A 14,710-nucleotide genomic window follows, 5' to 3' on the forward strand; every position below is an offset into this window, starting at 1 on the left:
AACAGCCACTAAGGTGTCCCGATGTATAAATAAGTCGCGCGAATTAGCATTTTACGACACATCCTGCGACGGTCTCACCCGGAGGAATTGCGCGTCCGCGCGCGATTCTTTCTGTGGATTCCTTTTGCCTCCTTCGCTGCTTGCAAAATCCGACGCCGCCGCGCCGCGCCGCGCCGCGCCTGCATTGTATGTACGACTCGTTCTTCTATTCGTGCTCTTAATAGGAGCGCGTCCCGCAATGGTAAGGCTTTTGCTCGAGAACCCGCCGCGGCCAGTTTTCATGCGAGTCGAAGAAACTCGAGAAAGTGGACGCGAGGTTACGCGCGAATCAAGTATACCCGATTTCGCGGTTTTAGAGATCGCAAATTTCTTATCCGGACTAAAAACTCGCGGAAGGGATCTTCTCGATGGTGAGGAGAGGAGAATCTATATCGAGCTCAGCATCGTTTTTCTATTTCTATTTTTTTTTGTTTGCAATTAAATCAAAATAATCATATAATGTCATCCGTGAATTATATAATTAGTATGAGAAGTATTATACGTTAGTACGAGAAATAGTATCAAATAACGTATTTGTATGAAACTTACCTCTGACGTTAGGCAGCCGTTGCCGAGCCTGGAGGTTGTGCTGCACCACGGCGATTAGAATCTGGAGCATGAATAGACACCGCATGATTGGCACTGAATCGAACGTGCTTCTCGCTAACGAAACGCGATCTCCTTGATGTCTGCCGATGATGTTCCCCCTTTATTCTGGAACACACACGTCGCGCAACCGCAACATGAGTTTCTCGTTAAATCCTCTCATCACGCAGCAATTGGGTCACTTCCGCGATTTAAGATTACGAATTAAGGCTTTGTTGAGCTCGAAGTATGTTTCGCCGGCGGCGCGAAGCGTAGAACGATAATTTACGAAAAGTACTTAAGCTCTCTCTTTTGACGGGTACGGGGGAAAAATTCTAAGGGTCGAAATGAGACTTTTCCCTCTTTCTCTCTCTCTCTTTCTTTCTGAAAGAATGAAAGGGGTGAAATATTTTCACCTGCGTCCGTTCCTCCGGATAAAAAGTTCCGTCAACGAGAGAATGGGATAGAAAATCAGTTTCGTCCTAGATTTTTTACATGCCAAGCTCATGTTCGGATATAACGTGTCTCATACAATTTTCTCGTGCGCGTCGAGCTGTTTCAGGGCCGTTCCGTGGCGCGACGCGGCGACGGTCCGTAGTTACGATAATTGGAATTCGTTCAACCATACCGTGCCGATGATCGAGCTCGACAAGCTACTGGATTCTTCTATCCAAGCTAAAGGCAGCGCTCGTCTCGGGAGATGACTCTTTCGCTGACAATAGAATCATAGCTCGCGGCGTCTCACGGTAAGACAAGCTGAACGATAACGCTGTCGATGAGCGTTTATCAGAAATTTTAAAATTATGCTTAATCGCGATTGTAATCTCGACCACGTGCGGAGAACGTCATTTGCATCGTGCATCGCAGATTTATCCCTTTTTAAGAACTATAAACGTCGGCGCATTCTAATTTTCAATCGATATCGTTCACGCGAACATGACGCGTTTGGAAAGATTATTTTGCGGCAAAGAAATGGCTCATATATATATATATATATATATATATATATACATATATGTATAAAATAGTTTTTTCAATAACTGGTTAATTAATATCAACTACTCCGGGCTTCGTAATATATTCTCGACGAGGTACACGAATGTTGTGATATCGCATAAGCTGCACGTCGGTTTAATCCGCACGAGTAGCTTGTGTTCTTCTCAAGTACTTCCACATAGAAACCAGACCCGATGCTCTATGAAAGCGCAGGAGAGGTTCGTAGCCGGGATGATAAGTCGGGTGGGAGAAAGTCAAAACGAGTTCATTAATGCGACGCGGAATTGGTAATTAGTTCCGCGCGTATCTGTCGTAGAACGCAAATAAGCTTTGCGTGTATAAGCGAGCGTGGAAGTTGACGGAAATGTCGATAAATATTTGTCGATATCGTTTTTAATCCATCGATATTGGATGGAAGAAGGAAATCAAAATACATTTTTACAATTGAGTCGTTGAAGGGAGTAGCGATGAAAGTTACGTCAATTTTATTTTGAGAGGCGAGAGAATATTCGTGAATGTGTTTAAATCCACATATTCTATAATGATATTCTATCACATTATGAAAAATAAAAAAAAATATATCGAGTTTTATAGTGTTATCTTAAAATTAGTATGCGCAACGAAATTGTACCATCGCCGGTCCGTAAAAATATACAAGAGAATTATGATGACAAACAGATATGACGCTGTATAAATAACATTACAACTCGTGTGTCTCGGAGTTACGAGCGCATGGCATTTAAAGTGTTAATTGACGCCGTTTCGAATTCGCCCCTATTTTCGAAGTAAGCGCACACGTTTGCGATGTGCAAATTACAAGCATCCGCGTATAGCCGTATATATTGCTCGACTCGATTGTATGCCGTGTCAGTAACAGATGTAACCACTTACGGTACCACCGCGGAATATTAATAAGCAGGGCGTAGGTTTTAAAGCGTCTCGCGTCATCTCGATTGAGTTGTCGCACCTGTAATACGCCGGGATGAGAACATCGGTGTAGATTAACGGCACGAGTGTCATTAGAGGACGATGTGAATCTATGACGAGAGTAAACACGCATTCCGCGCGCGGCCCTTACATATGTCTCTAATTGATGCTCAGCCGGAAGTGGGCGGCTTCATTGCATCTTGGATAAACATTTTATTTCCTCGTAGGAAAGAGGAAAAAAACTCAACTACGAAAATAAACGAAGTGAGAGGCATCTCTGTAGCTGTTGGAACACATAGGTAATCGCACGTGAAGATATCGAAGCTCGCGAAAAGGCAATGAGAAAGCGAATAAATAAATTCTGAAGTTGCTCGAGTGGGATTAATTCCTACAGGCGTATCGACGTTTACTGCCGTCGAAATTTTAAACCTCGACATAATTAATATGACAACCCACGCTTAGTGAGCGACTTCGAATTACGTGAAGCCGAATAATCTCACGATTGTTATACGAGTTCGTGTAAGTACTTTTTTTTTTAACATGAACAGTTTTCCAGTTCGTGCTGCAAAAAATGCCACCGAGTATGAGACTCATTAATCTTACGCTTTTCAAGTGCTGTGCGCTTGTCGGTTCTCGAATTACATGCGTTTACATTAACCGCTCTCTCGTTTATAACAATAAACGAAGAAAGCTTAATTAATATATCGATTAGCTGGAGGAAAGTTCTGTTACACAAAATTTTCGCCGTTACCATGGATAATATTAAAATCATCATAATGTTATCACGATCCATTTTCGTAATCCGATTATTTAAGAAAAATCTTCCTTGCTTATAGATACTATCATAATTATGCCTATGTATTCCGAGTTATCGAGTTATTAAATCCGCAATACATTTTTTTTTGTAAGCCTCAAGCTCGGGTAATAAATTAAGCGGCCACATAATAAATTTCTATCCGTGCGGCAGCTATCGCGTATACGCTTCGCATTGCGATATTTTACTCGTATTTTACACAGAATAAGAATGCGCGCGGAGATATTTATGCGTGTAATACCGCAATCCAGCGGTTTCGCGTGAATGTGCGATTTATGTCATTAAAGTTTTCTAACAATATATCGATCAACATAAATGGATTGTCAGTGAAGGTATCGCCGGTATGTAAAATATTTATATATGACTTACTCGGCTTACTCGGAAAACAAAGCTGCGCTCGTAAAAAGATACGTTCCTTGTTTGCCGAGTAATGGATCGGAATACTGTAAGAAGATTGTATTTATTCCTTTAAATTAATCGTGTACATTCATTGGATTTCACATTACGCGGGCTTTCATAATATTACTATATTTTTTATAGGAAAAGTAAATCGTATTCAAAACTGAAAGAATTAAGAAATTTGGATTATTGGAGTATTACAGGTGCTTTTCAATGTATGATACACTGAGAAAAAAAATCGTAGATTCAAAGAAATATTATTTGATTCAACTAAATGCAGCGGTCACGGGCTGTCAAGCTAACATTTGTTAATTCAAAAAATATTATATTTAAATAGATTCAGAATTTCTTGATATTACTCACGTATATTTGATTTAAATATATTAATATTTGCATTAAACAAATCACTACAACTAAACGAGTTTAGTCAAATTTACAACATTTTTTTCTCAGTGTAATAATAACTGTCCATAATACGCTGTGCAATAATGGGACAATCTGAGAGTACTGTATACATTTAATTTCCAAAGCACGGCAATTTGTGAAAGAAAAATTGTTAAGTTAAATAAAGGAAATTTATTTTGAAGTCTTTCACAGAACGTAATCTTGTACTATTTACACAATGAAATTATGAAAAGATTTCTATGTTAGTTTATTTATAAAATAAAATCGGTCTATGTAAACTGCAAATATGCTCGAATAATACACGACATAATTGTTAAGGTAAAATTAATGCGCGCGTGACTCTTAATTAAGAGCGCAAATGCGACGATCGAGATAAAAATGTAGGAAATACGAAAAATTCATGGTACTGTAACTTTACATTAGCTTATTTAAACGAGATGCTTTTACAGTAAGTACAGGAAGTTTTTACAGTAATGTCTTTCGCGTAAGTTAAGTAAAAGTAATTATAAATAAAATGACATAATTATCACATATTATCACGCTGCATTTTTCAACGTTATGAGGTACTTTCTTTATTTATACAAAGGATGTGATTTAACTTTTTTATCCGTTATATCTTTATTCATACTTTCATTCATACGACAGCGATAAAAATATTTTCTGAATCTGTATTATCGCTTTGAAGCTCAAATAGCATGTAAAAGCATATAAAGAGTTTTTTGTTAGACACTCATATAAAATTGAATAACATTATTTTGTAATCTCTCACAGAATATTTAAATTAATAACTTATATATATTTATAGAAATATTTTATCTGAAGAGTGCCGTAAACAATTATCCAAATATGTAAATGTAAGAATTATCTGTTAACTGAATTTTTTGAAAAATCTCGTCTGCAAGTAATTTCTAAATAATTTTTTTTTTATTAAAAACTACGAAGTTTTAATAAAAAGCATTGCGAAACACGAGCTCGATAACGTAAAGCATCAGCGAATCATCCTCGTGCGATCGTGAGAAGCGATGTACCTGTCCGTGTATAGCCCTCCTTAACGATTTAATAATTACGTGGCTCTCTTCGGAGAGTCGAAACAAGTCTTTCATTAACTGCAACGTAATTTGTTGACTTTCGATTTGATATGCAACTCTCCTCGAATGCGCTGACGTACCGCATCGCCATCGGGTTATCATTATCGTGATACGTGTAACAACATAATGACGTAAGAGTGAGTCCATTTTTCTGCATCCGGCACTTTGTAAGAAAGGTATACGATGCGTAAATAGCGGGCTTTCATTCGGCAAATAATGCTGACCCATTTCGATTAATTAATACGCGTTCTCCGCGCCCCGGTTTGGGAGATTGAGAATTACGTATGCGCGCGGTTAATTGGATCATGAGTAGCTACGAGATTTTTAATTCGCGGGATCAGTTTATTTAAGAACAACGGGACGATTTTCAGAACGGTCGTTACGCGATAAAAATGCTCGTTGATTTATACGGTGATCATCAATTCAGTCTCGAAACTTATTCATTAAGTATGTGTCATTTGGAGCGCTGCTATATACGATTTGTAGCTACGATCGATTGAGAACGCGTGATTATCCGACGCGCGGGCGTGTCGATTGATGAATATACGGCGTTCGCTTCATTAAGCGTGCGTGCGTTAATGTAAAATCGCAGATGATCCATAAACGCGACACGTTTCCTCCGGCGACGCTTTCTGTCGCATAGAAAAACAAGTCGGGCAACTTTGCGGATAACCGTCAACGATATACACGTCGTTGTTGTCATTCGCAGAAAATTATTAATTTGTTCGATGACAAATGGAAGTTGACAGACATGAGGCGTGCAAGTCGAATCGGATCGCAATGTATGGAAATTAAACGCCCGGCAGCCTTTCCGACGATAACGTATTGCGCCTCGCGTATCTATAATTATTAGCGATTTTTCTAATAACATTTGTGCGTTTCATTTTCTATGAAACACGGTCACGGAAAAAAACTTGAAACGTTATCGTGAAAAAGCGTTACCAGCTGCGAAGATTAATCGGATGAATCGCAGACACAATATACGTCGGTATATTTTAATGCTTCGTATAAAAAGCTGAAAATGTTCACACGTATCGTAAGTGAATCAGCATTCGAGCTTGAAACGTCGTTTTCGATGGAAGTCCTATCGCCCGCGGATTCCCCCGTCGGCGTCGGAAAATTCGCAGCCGCTTATTACGGAGCGCACCGGCGCGGCCGGGCCGCGGTTTTAAGACTGACGTCGTTTTACGTAATCCCGCGCCGAGATTTATGGACAGCATTATTTTTTCGCGCGGTACTTCGGCGCGCCGCGATGAAATCCACGGCACGGAGAGGACCATCCGCCCGACTACCGGCGCCGCGCAATTTTTATCCTCTCGTCTGACGCGAGATAAACGAGGCCGTTGACGGCGCCGCGCCGGAGATTTTTCCGCGCAGCGAATCAGCCGCGTACCTAAAAAGCCTGGCCTGGAACCTGTTAAGTTTCCGAGCGAATCCGCTCGATCATCCGCGTCGCGGTTAACCGTTACCGAACCTTTTAGTCGCGTTTACCTTTAGACGCGAAGGAGGGAGACAGGGAGAATCGATTTTTCGCCACGAATTTTTCGCGATACCGTCACTGGCGTCGCGCATGACGACGCTAAATGTTAATTTCTCATTTAAAATCATCGCAAACGCTATTATATCATCAATTCGGGTTTTTCACGAGAGAAGGAATATCAGAATGAAACAAATATATTTCGAGAGCAAAAAAACACTCTTCTCTCTTTGATAAATTTTTCAGTAAAATTCGGAGAACATACAAAAAACGTGTAGCATAAAGAAACAGCGAAATACGATTTAACTAGAATCGAAGGCGTCAGTCTGACACCTCTATCGGCGGCTCATGTTTCCGCGCCGACGATCCGCGACAACGCGTTCTGGATGTGACACGAGTCGCGGTGATAAACTTAGGGATTCCGCACGCAAGGCGGATGCAGCGCGAGCACGTGGCTGCTGTAACTCGACGCGTCACGGCGGCGCGCGGCGGCGTCAGTCTCCGAAGTCGTAAGGTCTCTAGATAATGCGTCGTTTCGCGGGCGAGATTTCGCATCGTAGGACGCGTTTAACCGCGAACAAGAGTCTGCCGGTCTCGTAAAGAGGCGAGAAATCTCGCTATACTGCGATGCAAATCGCGTACGTACCTAGGCCGTTAACGATGACGTCGTCGCGACAGCACGTGGCGCGCATTTCCGGAACACCTGTACTCGCACACGCGTACGTATAGTTACCGGATCTGATCGCGCACACACTTTACCGACGACATCCCTCGATAAATGTCAAAATGGTAAACTGGCTCGCCTCCGAGGCGACAACTCGTCACTTCAGGAATTCACTTTTCGTCCGGAAGTAAGGACGCTTATCGCACCGAAGGTAGAGAAGAGAAAGGAAGCGAGGCAAGAAACTTCTCAGGCAAAGAAGCAAGAGAGGCTCGGAGGACAGGAGGGTAGGATAGTCCCTCCCCGACGAGGAAGAAAACACCACAAAGGCTCCCGAGAATGAGGAGAGACGGAGGGAATCCGACACGACGCCAAAGACCAGGGCGGGGGGGGGGAGGGGCGCGACGGAAAGGAAGAATAGACGGATAGAACGCGGATGCCGGCCCGCCGGAGAAGTCGTGGGCACGATCGCCGTCACAACACTAGTAGCCTGGTACACTCTTCTGGTGGTACATACACACGATCCGTCTCCCTGTCTCCCTCGCTTCCTCCTTTCTCTCTCCGTCTTTGTCTCTCTCTGCCCGAGGCTCTCTCGATTCCTTCTGCCGCACGTATACGTGCGTTTCCTCCCGGTGCAAACACACCGTGCAACGCTCACGTGAACGCATACACACAACACACACCCGCGGCCGCCACGCGCGCGCGTTTCTCGCGTACGTGTGCGTGCTCTCTCGCCTCTCTTTTTTATCCGCCTCCTCTCTCGCGTCGCGTAGAAGGGAACCTCCACACGTTCTCTCCTCCTACTCTTGTTCGCGTCTCTCAACCGCCCGCGAAAGCACACACCGCGACAGGGCGATCTACTAGGTGAGACTAGTTCCTCCACCCAGCCGTGGACCCGTTTTCTGTACGCCTCTCTCCTTCAGTCGCCTTCCGTCTCCCTCGTCGTCGTCCGCGTCCGCCTCGCCGTCTCCCTCTACTTCTCTCTCTCAATCGTTCTGGCGGCTACTTCGCCGTTTCGCGATTCTTCTCGCGTGCCTCCGAGAGGATTCTTCCCGATTTTACGAGCGCCTACGGAGCGATACGTTTTTGCTCCCCGCTCTCTCCGTGCTATAGTCATGGGATAGACCGCGCGCGATGGAAATAAGCTAATCTCTTCGGCAAGCGAGAAAAGGGAATTGCAACATTATTGAACTAACGCCTTACGTTCCGCAGCGTTCACGAACGCGTCTTTTTTCATCGTTACTCAAATGCAGAATTTGCATGAGCTTTAGTTCCTCGAGATTAATCAATCTCAAAGTAATGGTCTAACAGCGCGATTTCCCTCTCGTATCTCTTTTATTATTGCTTCGTTGTTGCGTGAGGGGACACGCGAAAGGATGCTTCCTGGGTTTATGAGCTCTTATGACACGCTCTGCCGATCCTTTCGGATTAATTGCGCGATATACCGTTTTATCCTCTCGACGGAACCATTAAGCCGATACAGCCGGTAATACCTTTCCCAGACGTCGACGATAAAAAAAAAGCGCAGCAACGGGAGCACGCATCTGTGGAAGATAAAGATCTCAGCGAAATTAATTTCACCATCGGCTCACAAATCCAACTTTACTGCAGTTTTCGTAAGAAAAATGTACGGATTAATTCTTTCTCCCCCCCCCCCCCCCCCCCAATGAAAATCGATCTAACAAAGGAATTAATGGACCAGAAAGATAGGAAATATGTAATATGGATAATCGATATATCAATAAGAAAATGTTCAACGTCTGCAAGAAAGAGATTTTCCGTTTTCATCTCTTTTTTGATAATACCGTTTGTCTAAATCCTCAAATATCGGGAGTTTCTTTCCCATATCCTAATTTCATATTCTTACATTCTACGTATATATTTAATCTCTCGAGATCGAAGCAAAGCGCTATAAGAAAAGGCACGGAATAATATCGCAAAATCGCGTCTATCTTATTTGACACGCCGTTTCCACTGCCGAGATCCGATACTCCAATATGTATGCAGCGTCGGCTACTTCTTTCTTCCTCAGACAGTGATAAATTTATCGTTACGTTCATTCTTAATCCTTTCGATCCACCATTCCCTCTTCGTACTCCCGTCTCGTTCTCGTCTCGTTTTCGCGGAGAGATTCACTCCGATTTCGCAAGCGGTCCCGAGATACTCCGGGCGGCGCTCACTCCGCGGCGGATTGTATCTCTCTCTCTCTCTCTCTCTCCTCTCTCTCATTGAGTTCGCTCGACCGAAATCGAGCCCATCGGCATCCCACGCGCAAAGGAGCTCCGGCGTGTAATGCCGAAATGGGAAGCGAGGTGGGATCCGCACGTGTACGGCATCGAAGAGAGGTCGGTGATGTCGGGATTATATACGAAAGCGATGCCAAAGAGCAATCTCCCGCTAAGGAAGCCAAAACGCCCAACAAACCGTACATACCTGCCTTCAAAAAGATAGTTCCTTTACATGTTACGTTAAATCCAGTTAAATGGATACGATAGACAGACACAATTGTTGCAACTGCAACTGTCGAAAAATAAAGTTTTTTTAGTTCGACAAAGCACATTTTATATACATTTCAATGGATTGGAAAATATACAACATGAATTATTTAAACGTAGATATTTTATATCACTATTTGAACATGTAATGCCGAGGATATCTTAAATAACCGACGTAGCAGAACACGCGTACCCCTTATAAAAGAAGAAGAAGAAGAGGCGCATAGGATATTGCGAAAATCGCTCTCGAGAAGCCTTATCTTTTCCTTTGAAGTCGTCTAATGTATAGCCACGACGCGGCGGTGGATGGAAAGTACTTTTACCACTTTTAACAGCGGTTTTATGCGCGCTTGGCACGATTATCAATTTACGCGCACAGATACCGCATTATCGGCGCACCGCTTAATCGTGCCCGGCAGTCGGCGGCGCGGCGGCTGCAGTCGAAGGTCGTATCGATTCTAAAATCCACGAATGACCGGCCCACGCGAGCGCGAGGTTCGTAGGACGTGCGAATAGCTACCAGGCTACCTGTTTATTATCAAGAAAGTCGTTGCCGAAGTCGTATATCTTCCGTGGACAATTAATTCTCCGGCTGGTCTCGAAAGCGAGGACGGGATACTCCGCGGGCTTGTGCTGGCTCGTTGTCGCCGTCGTCGCGTAATCGTGTCACGGATTTTCAGCGATACACCAACGGGTGGATTCGATAAAATTGCGGCGACCTTACGCTGTCGCGTCGAGACAGGCGATAAATCGAACGATCGAAACGGGATTGATCGATGGTGAAATATTATGCTAGTATAAAGAAAGAAGGAAAGAGAGAGAGAGAAAAAAGAACGACGTCTACGGCGCACTGCGTACTATCTACGAAGCGCAACCTCGACGATAACGCCGGTCTAATAATGAATATGCGATCGCCGCGTCGAAATCGATCGACAATCCGCAAGCAAAGCGGTAATTCAACTCCGCGGATGAGCGATAAATCCGGCCGCCGCCGCGCCCGATTAGTTAGCACCGTCGCTGTGTTTGCGACTTCTACGGCGCTTATACCCGGTGGCCCGATGGTATCGCGGCTTCATCGTATTATTCATGAGTTTATAGTCTCGAGAGAGGCAGGAGAGGGCTTGACAGGGTATAGGACGGTGCTCCGCCGCGGTACTGATTTTATTGCTCGTCGTAGGTGCTATCTCTGGCAAAGCGGCGGTGTCTCGATATCGCTCGCGAGCACCGAGAGAGCCGTCGAGACGCGGGACCACCCACTCTACTCGCAGCGGACGTCGTTTTTGCGCCGCTCCGGGTAAAACTCAACCCCCCCGCGCGCTCGCGCGCACTCCGAGGACGAGGACTCTGTCCTTCGTGTATGACAAACGATCGACCGTAGCGTTGAATTAACTCTTGTCCGGCTGGTGTACGTTTGATTAAGTCTACCGGAGCGTATCCGCGCCAAGATGCATTGAGTCTCTCCATTCATGTGCATGACAGGCCGGGATACTCGCCGGTATTCAGCAACGTGTAAAGCGGCTGCATGGGCGGTCGATAATACTAATTTGAATTTGACGGCTTTCGAGGAAGGTCGAAGACGTGAACGGCCATCGACAGTTTTCACGAGTTAAGTCAACCGTCGCCAGCACTGACGGAAACTCAATCGAGACCACGATTGAATAAGTAAACAGTAAGACACTTTTCGCACGGTGTTTTCTCCGCCGTGACCGTCATTTGTAATCCGACAAGATTGCAAAAACAACCAACGCCGATTTCCTTTCGCGCGAAATGTCATTTAAATTTAGCCACAAAGAAGGCTAGATCGATTCACCGACCTCCGACTCCCTTTCCGTGTCGCGCTCGGCCGCGCCCCGGTGTCATATAAACAGGAATTAGGCGGGATCTTGATGAAGGAAGCCCGCGTCGAGACACCCTAATCTCTCTTTCTCGCTCAACGAGCCGCTTATGCAAAATCCGCGAGTTACAACCGTAAATAACGGTGAGACAGCTTCGCCTTCCTTCCAGCGCGCGCTCGTCCGTTTGTCGTCGACCGTTTAACGCCGCTAATACGCTGTTTTTTACGGCTCGCGAAAACGAATAACCGGTCATAGGCTCTCGACATGCTGATGCGCGTTTTCCGTCCTGCCACCATCGGCGACGACGTCGCGTCGACGGGGCCCGTTTTGCACCGCCTCGGGGTGCCTTCGCTGTATACGCGCAGCGTCATCCCTAGACCCCGGACCCCGGCAATTTAGCACGTTCTTTTTCCCTCGGCGGCGCGCTCGCAGGTTAGATCCTTAATTATCCAACCGGCCAACGACCGGTTGTCATCGACAGCCGGAGTGACGAGCGCGAAAAAGACCACCCGTAGCCTTCCCATCCACGCCTTTCGTCCGCGGATGGATATATCCGCAGGGTTGACACAGCGAAACGATGCGGACGAGGCGGATGGAAGAAGGAGAGGGACACTATATATTTACATATCGGGACTTGGTGCATGGCTCTTAGAGCGTACGCGACGATAAGATACCCGTGCATTAACAGATAATGACGAAAAATAGAGAAAGAGTAAAGGGACATGGCCATAACGATTAGAAATGAACACACAAAAACCTGATATTATGATACTTCAATATAGCCGTGTATACAATGTAAGCCTCAGATACATCGCGTCGAGAATCCCTAATGCAAAGAATAAATTATGGATCTAGATCCTAATGAGAGCTCATCGTGTGCTGTACTTTGGAACGAAAAGAAGCAATAAGCTGCTTTAGCGTGAGTAACGTGTTTATTTTGCAAGCGGCCGTTGTATACGGACCGGTTGGTCCAACGAATTTTTAGCGCCCTCGTTAATGGATCCTGCCGATTGTAGGATATCATCCCGTAATTTATTCATTGTCCTCAATGGAAAGCCGTTGCGATCGTTGATCGATGGCGCCGCTGATTCGTGCTGGCCGGCCGGCGTTGTTTAATTTATTCATCGAACTCTCTCTCTCTTTCTCTCTCTCTTTGGCCTGGAAATTTATAACGTTATTATTATGTTTTATATGCAAAGTCATCGATTACCTATGCACCATTCTTGCCGGCGTTCTCGCGCAGGTAAAGAAGCAGCGTCCGTGGAAGCGATTCTGATTTATACTGGCTTCGGGTTTTAACGGATAACAAAGCATCGATTGTTCTTGCTCGCTTGACGCGGCTAAAAAATAAACTAAGATTAAACTATCAGACTCGTTCCGGAGGCCGATTCGGCCCATATTTGGCCTGATTCGGACATAGCCGTACGCAGACTTGCACACACGCATCCGTTATACGAGCTGAGAAATAAAATATATAGTTTTTATAGTATAAGTGTGTGCTTGTCCGTATTTTTGAAGCTATTGAACCCGCGCAAATAGTTTTTTGTCGAAAAATTGTAATATTTATTTGTAATAATATTTTAATACCGAAATAACAATTTTTTAATTTTAAAATTACTCTATGAGGAAATATTAGAACTAATATACTAAGATAATATTAAATAATGTAATATAATATTAGAAAATGTAATGTGCATCTTTTCTCGAGTATTTACATTAAATATGGCTTTTAATATAAAGTTTACGATAATATTTTTTATTTTTACTTTTGTAGAGCAAAAACGACCGAAAGTTTCGATCATTATTTTTACTTTTTGTTTTATATGATCCTTTGAAAGGACCATAAAGCCATTTCTCTTGACACCGGTATTTTTTTTCTTTCTACCATTGGCATTAAACCAGGTGCAACAAGTGTATGCAAAATGCCGTTACTGCAAGCTAAGCGTAAAATTGGATGAAATTTTATCGCGTCGTAGTCGATAATGCGAATGATAATATTCACGTGCCGCACTACGTAGTTCCTAACTCTTAAACGCGGTTCATCCTTCTGTGAAATCTAAATGTCGTACCGAGTCGTTCGCACGACGGCACGAATTTTTAGTTTTCAATTCGTCTGTTGCTTTCCGTCGTTCCCCGTTTTCCGATAACGCGGTCATGTACGAGGGAGGTTCGCTGAATAAGACCCTGGATGGGCGACGTAACGAGCATGCAATATCGAATATCGTAATACCGTAAAATTGAGGATCGCTTTCACGATGCCCGATCGGAAAATAATTTCGTAACGAGTGAAATTTGCACGCTAGTAAAAGTTTAATTTTTGTATTAGTCTTTTTCTATCTTTATCAATTCCGTGTCTGCGCAAAATGGGCAATATAAATACCAATATGATCGTGATATTCGTAAATTAGAAGATTCTCTTGATAAAATATGTTACTCATAATGATAACGATGAGTTAATTGATATATGAAGATATTCTCAACAGGTAATAACCACGTTATTTTTATATAGACATATTATACAATTACAATGGTTGGAAAATAAATTGGCATATGTACATATAATCATTTTTTATCTTGACAAAAGTCAATATAAATTCCAATAAAAGTATCTTAATAATTTCTGCAATATAAAACAAGAATTTTGAATCCTTTATTTTGATGGGGTAGTTCTAGTGTTAACGATACTTTTTATTATTCTTATTTCTGATTCGTACAAATTTGTAATGTTAATTAAAATATGACATATATTTTTGGTTCATTTTGATAGATATCTCTCAAATGACTATCTACTTTATTTTAATTAATATTTTGTTTAGTATCTCTTTCTCTTTTTTCTCTCTCTCGCGCGCGCAGATTGCCTCGTTGCAATAACAGCTATATACACGACAATATTCTGTCAAAATACGAAATGCTTATGGATATACATCAGTATACATATATATCCACAGTTGTTGCATTTTAATTGGATTATCGATGTCATTAGTCAGAT

At 43.4% G+C, this 14,710-nt stretch overlaps 1 protein-coding gene across 3 annotated transcripts in view; it reads right to left on the minus strand.

Moving 5' to 3' along the window:
- The window catches only part of LOC112468204 (A disintegrin and metalloproteinase with thrombospondin motifs 7-like), a 61,719-nt gene that overhangs the window by 33,634 nt on the left and 13,375 nt on the right, over window positions 1–14,710 (minus strand). The window contains exons 1-2 of one of the 3 annotated variants that reach the window (XM_025037291.1): window positions 7,377–8,260; window positions 589–753 (exon numbers count right to left, since the gene is read on the minus strand). In XM_025037291.1, the coding sequence (XP_024893059.1) occupies window positions 589–673 (85 nt within the window). In that variant the 5' untranslated portion in view covers window positions 674–753; window positions 7,377–8,260. Of the gene's footprint in view, window positions 1–588; window positions 754–7,376; window positions 8,261–14,710 lie in introns of those variants that run through there. The other 2 variants (XM_025037289.1, XM_025037290.1) reach the window with 2 other exon arrangements.

Source organism: Temnothorax curvispinosus, unplaced genomic scaffold (assembly GCF_003070985.1).
Source record: "Temnothorax curvispinosus isolate PA1 unplaced genomic scaffold, ASM307098v1 QBEX01018224.1, whole genome shotgun sequence".
NCBI lineage: Eukaryota > Metazoa > Arthropoda > Insecta > Hymenoptera > Formicidae > Temnothorax > Temnothorax curvispinosus.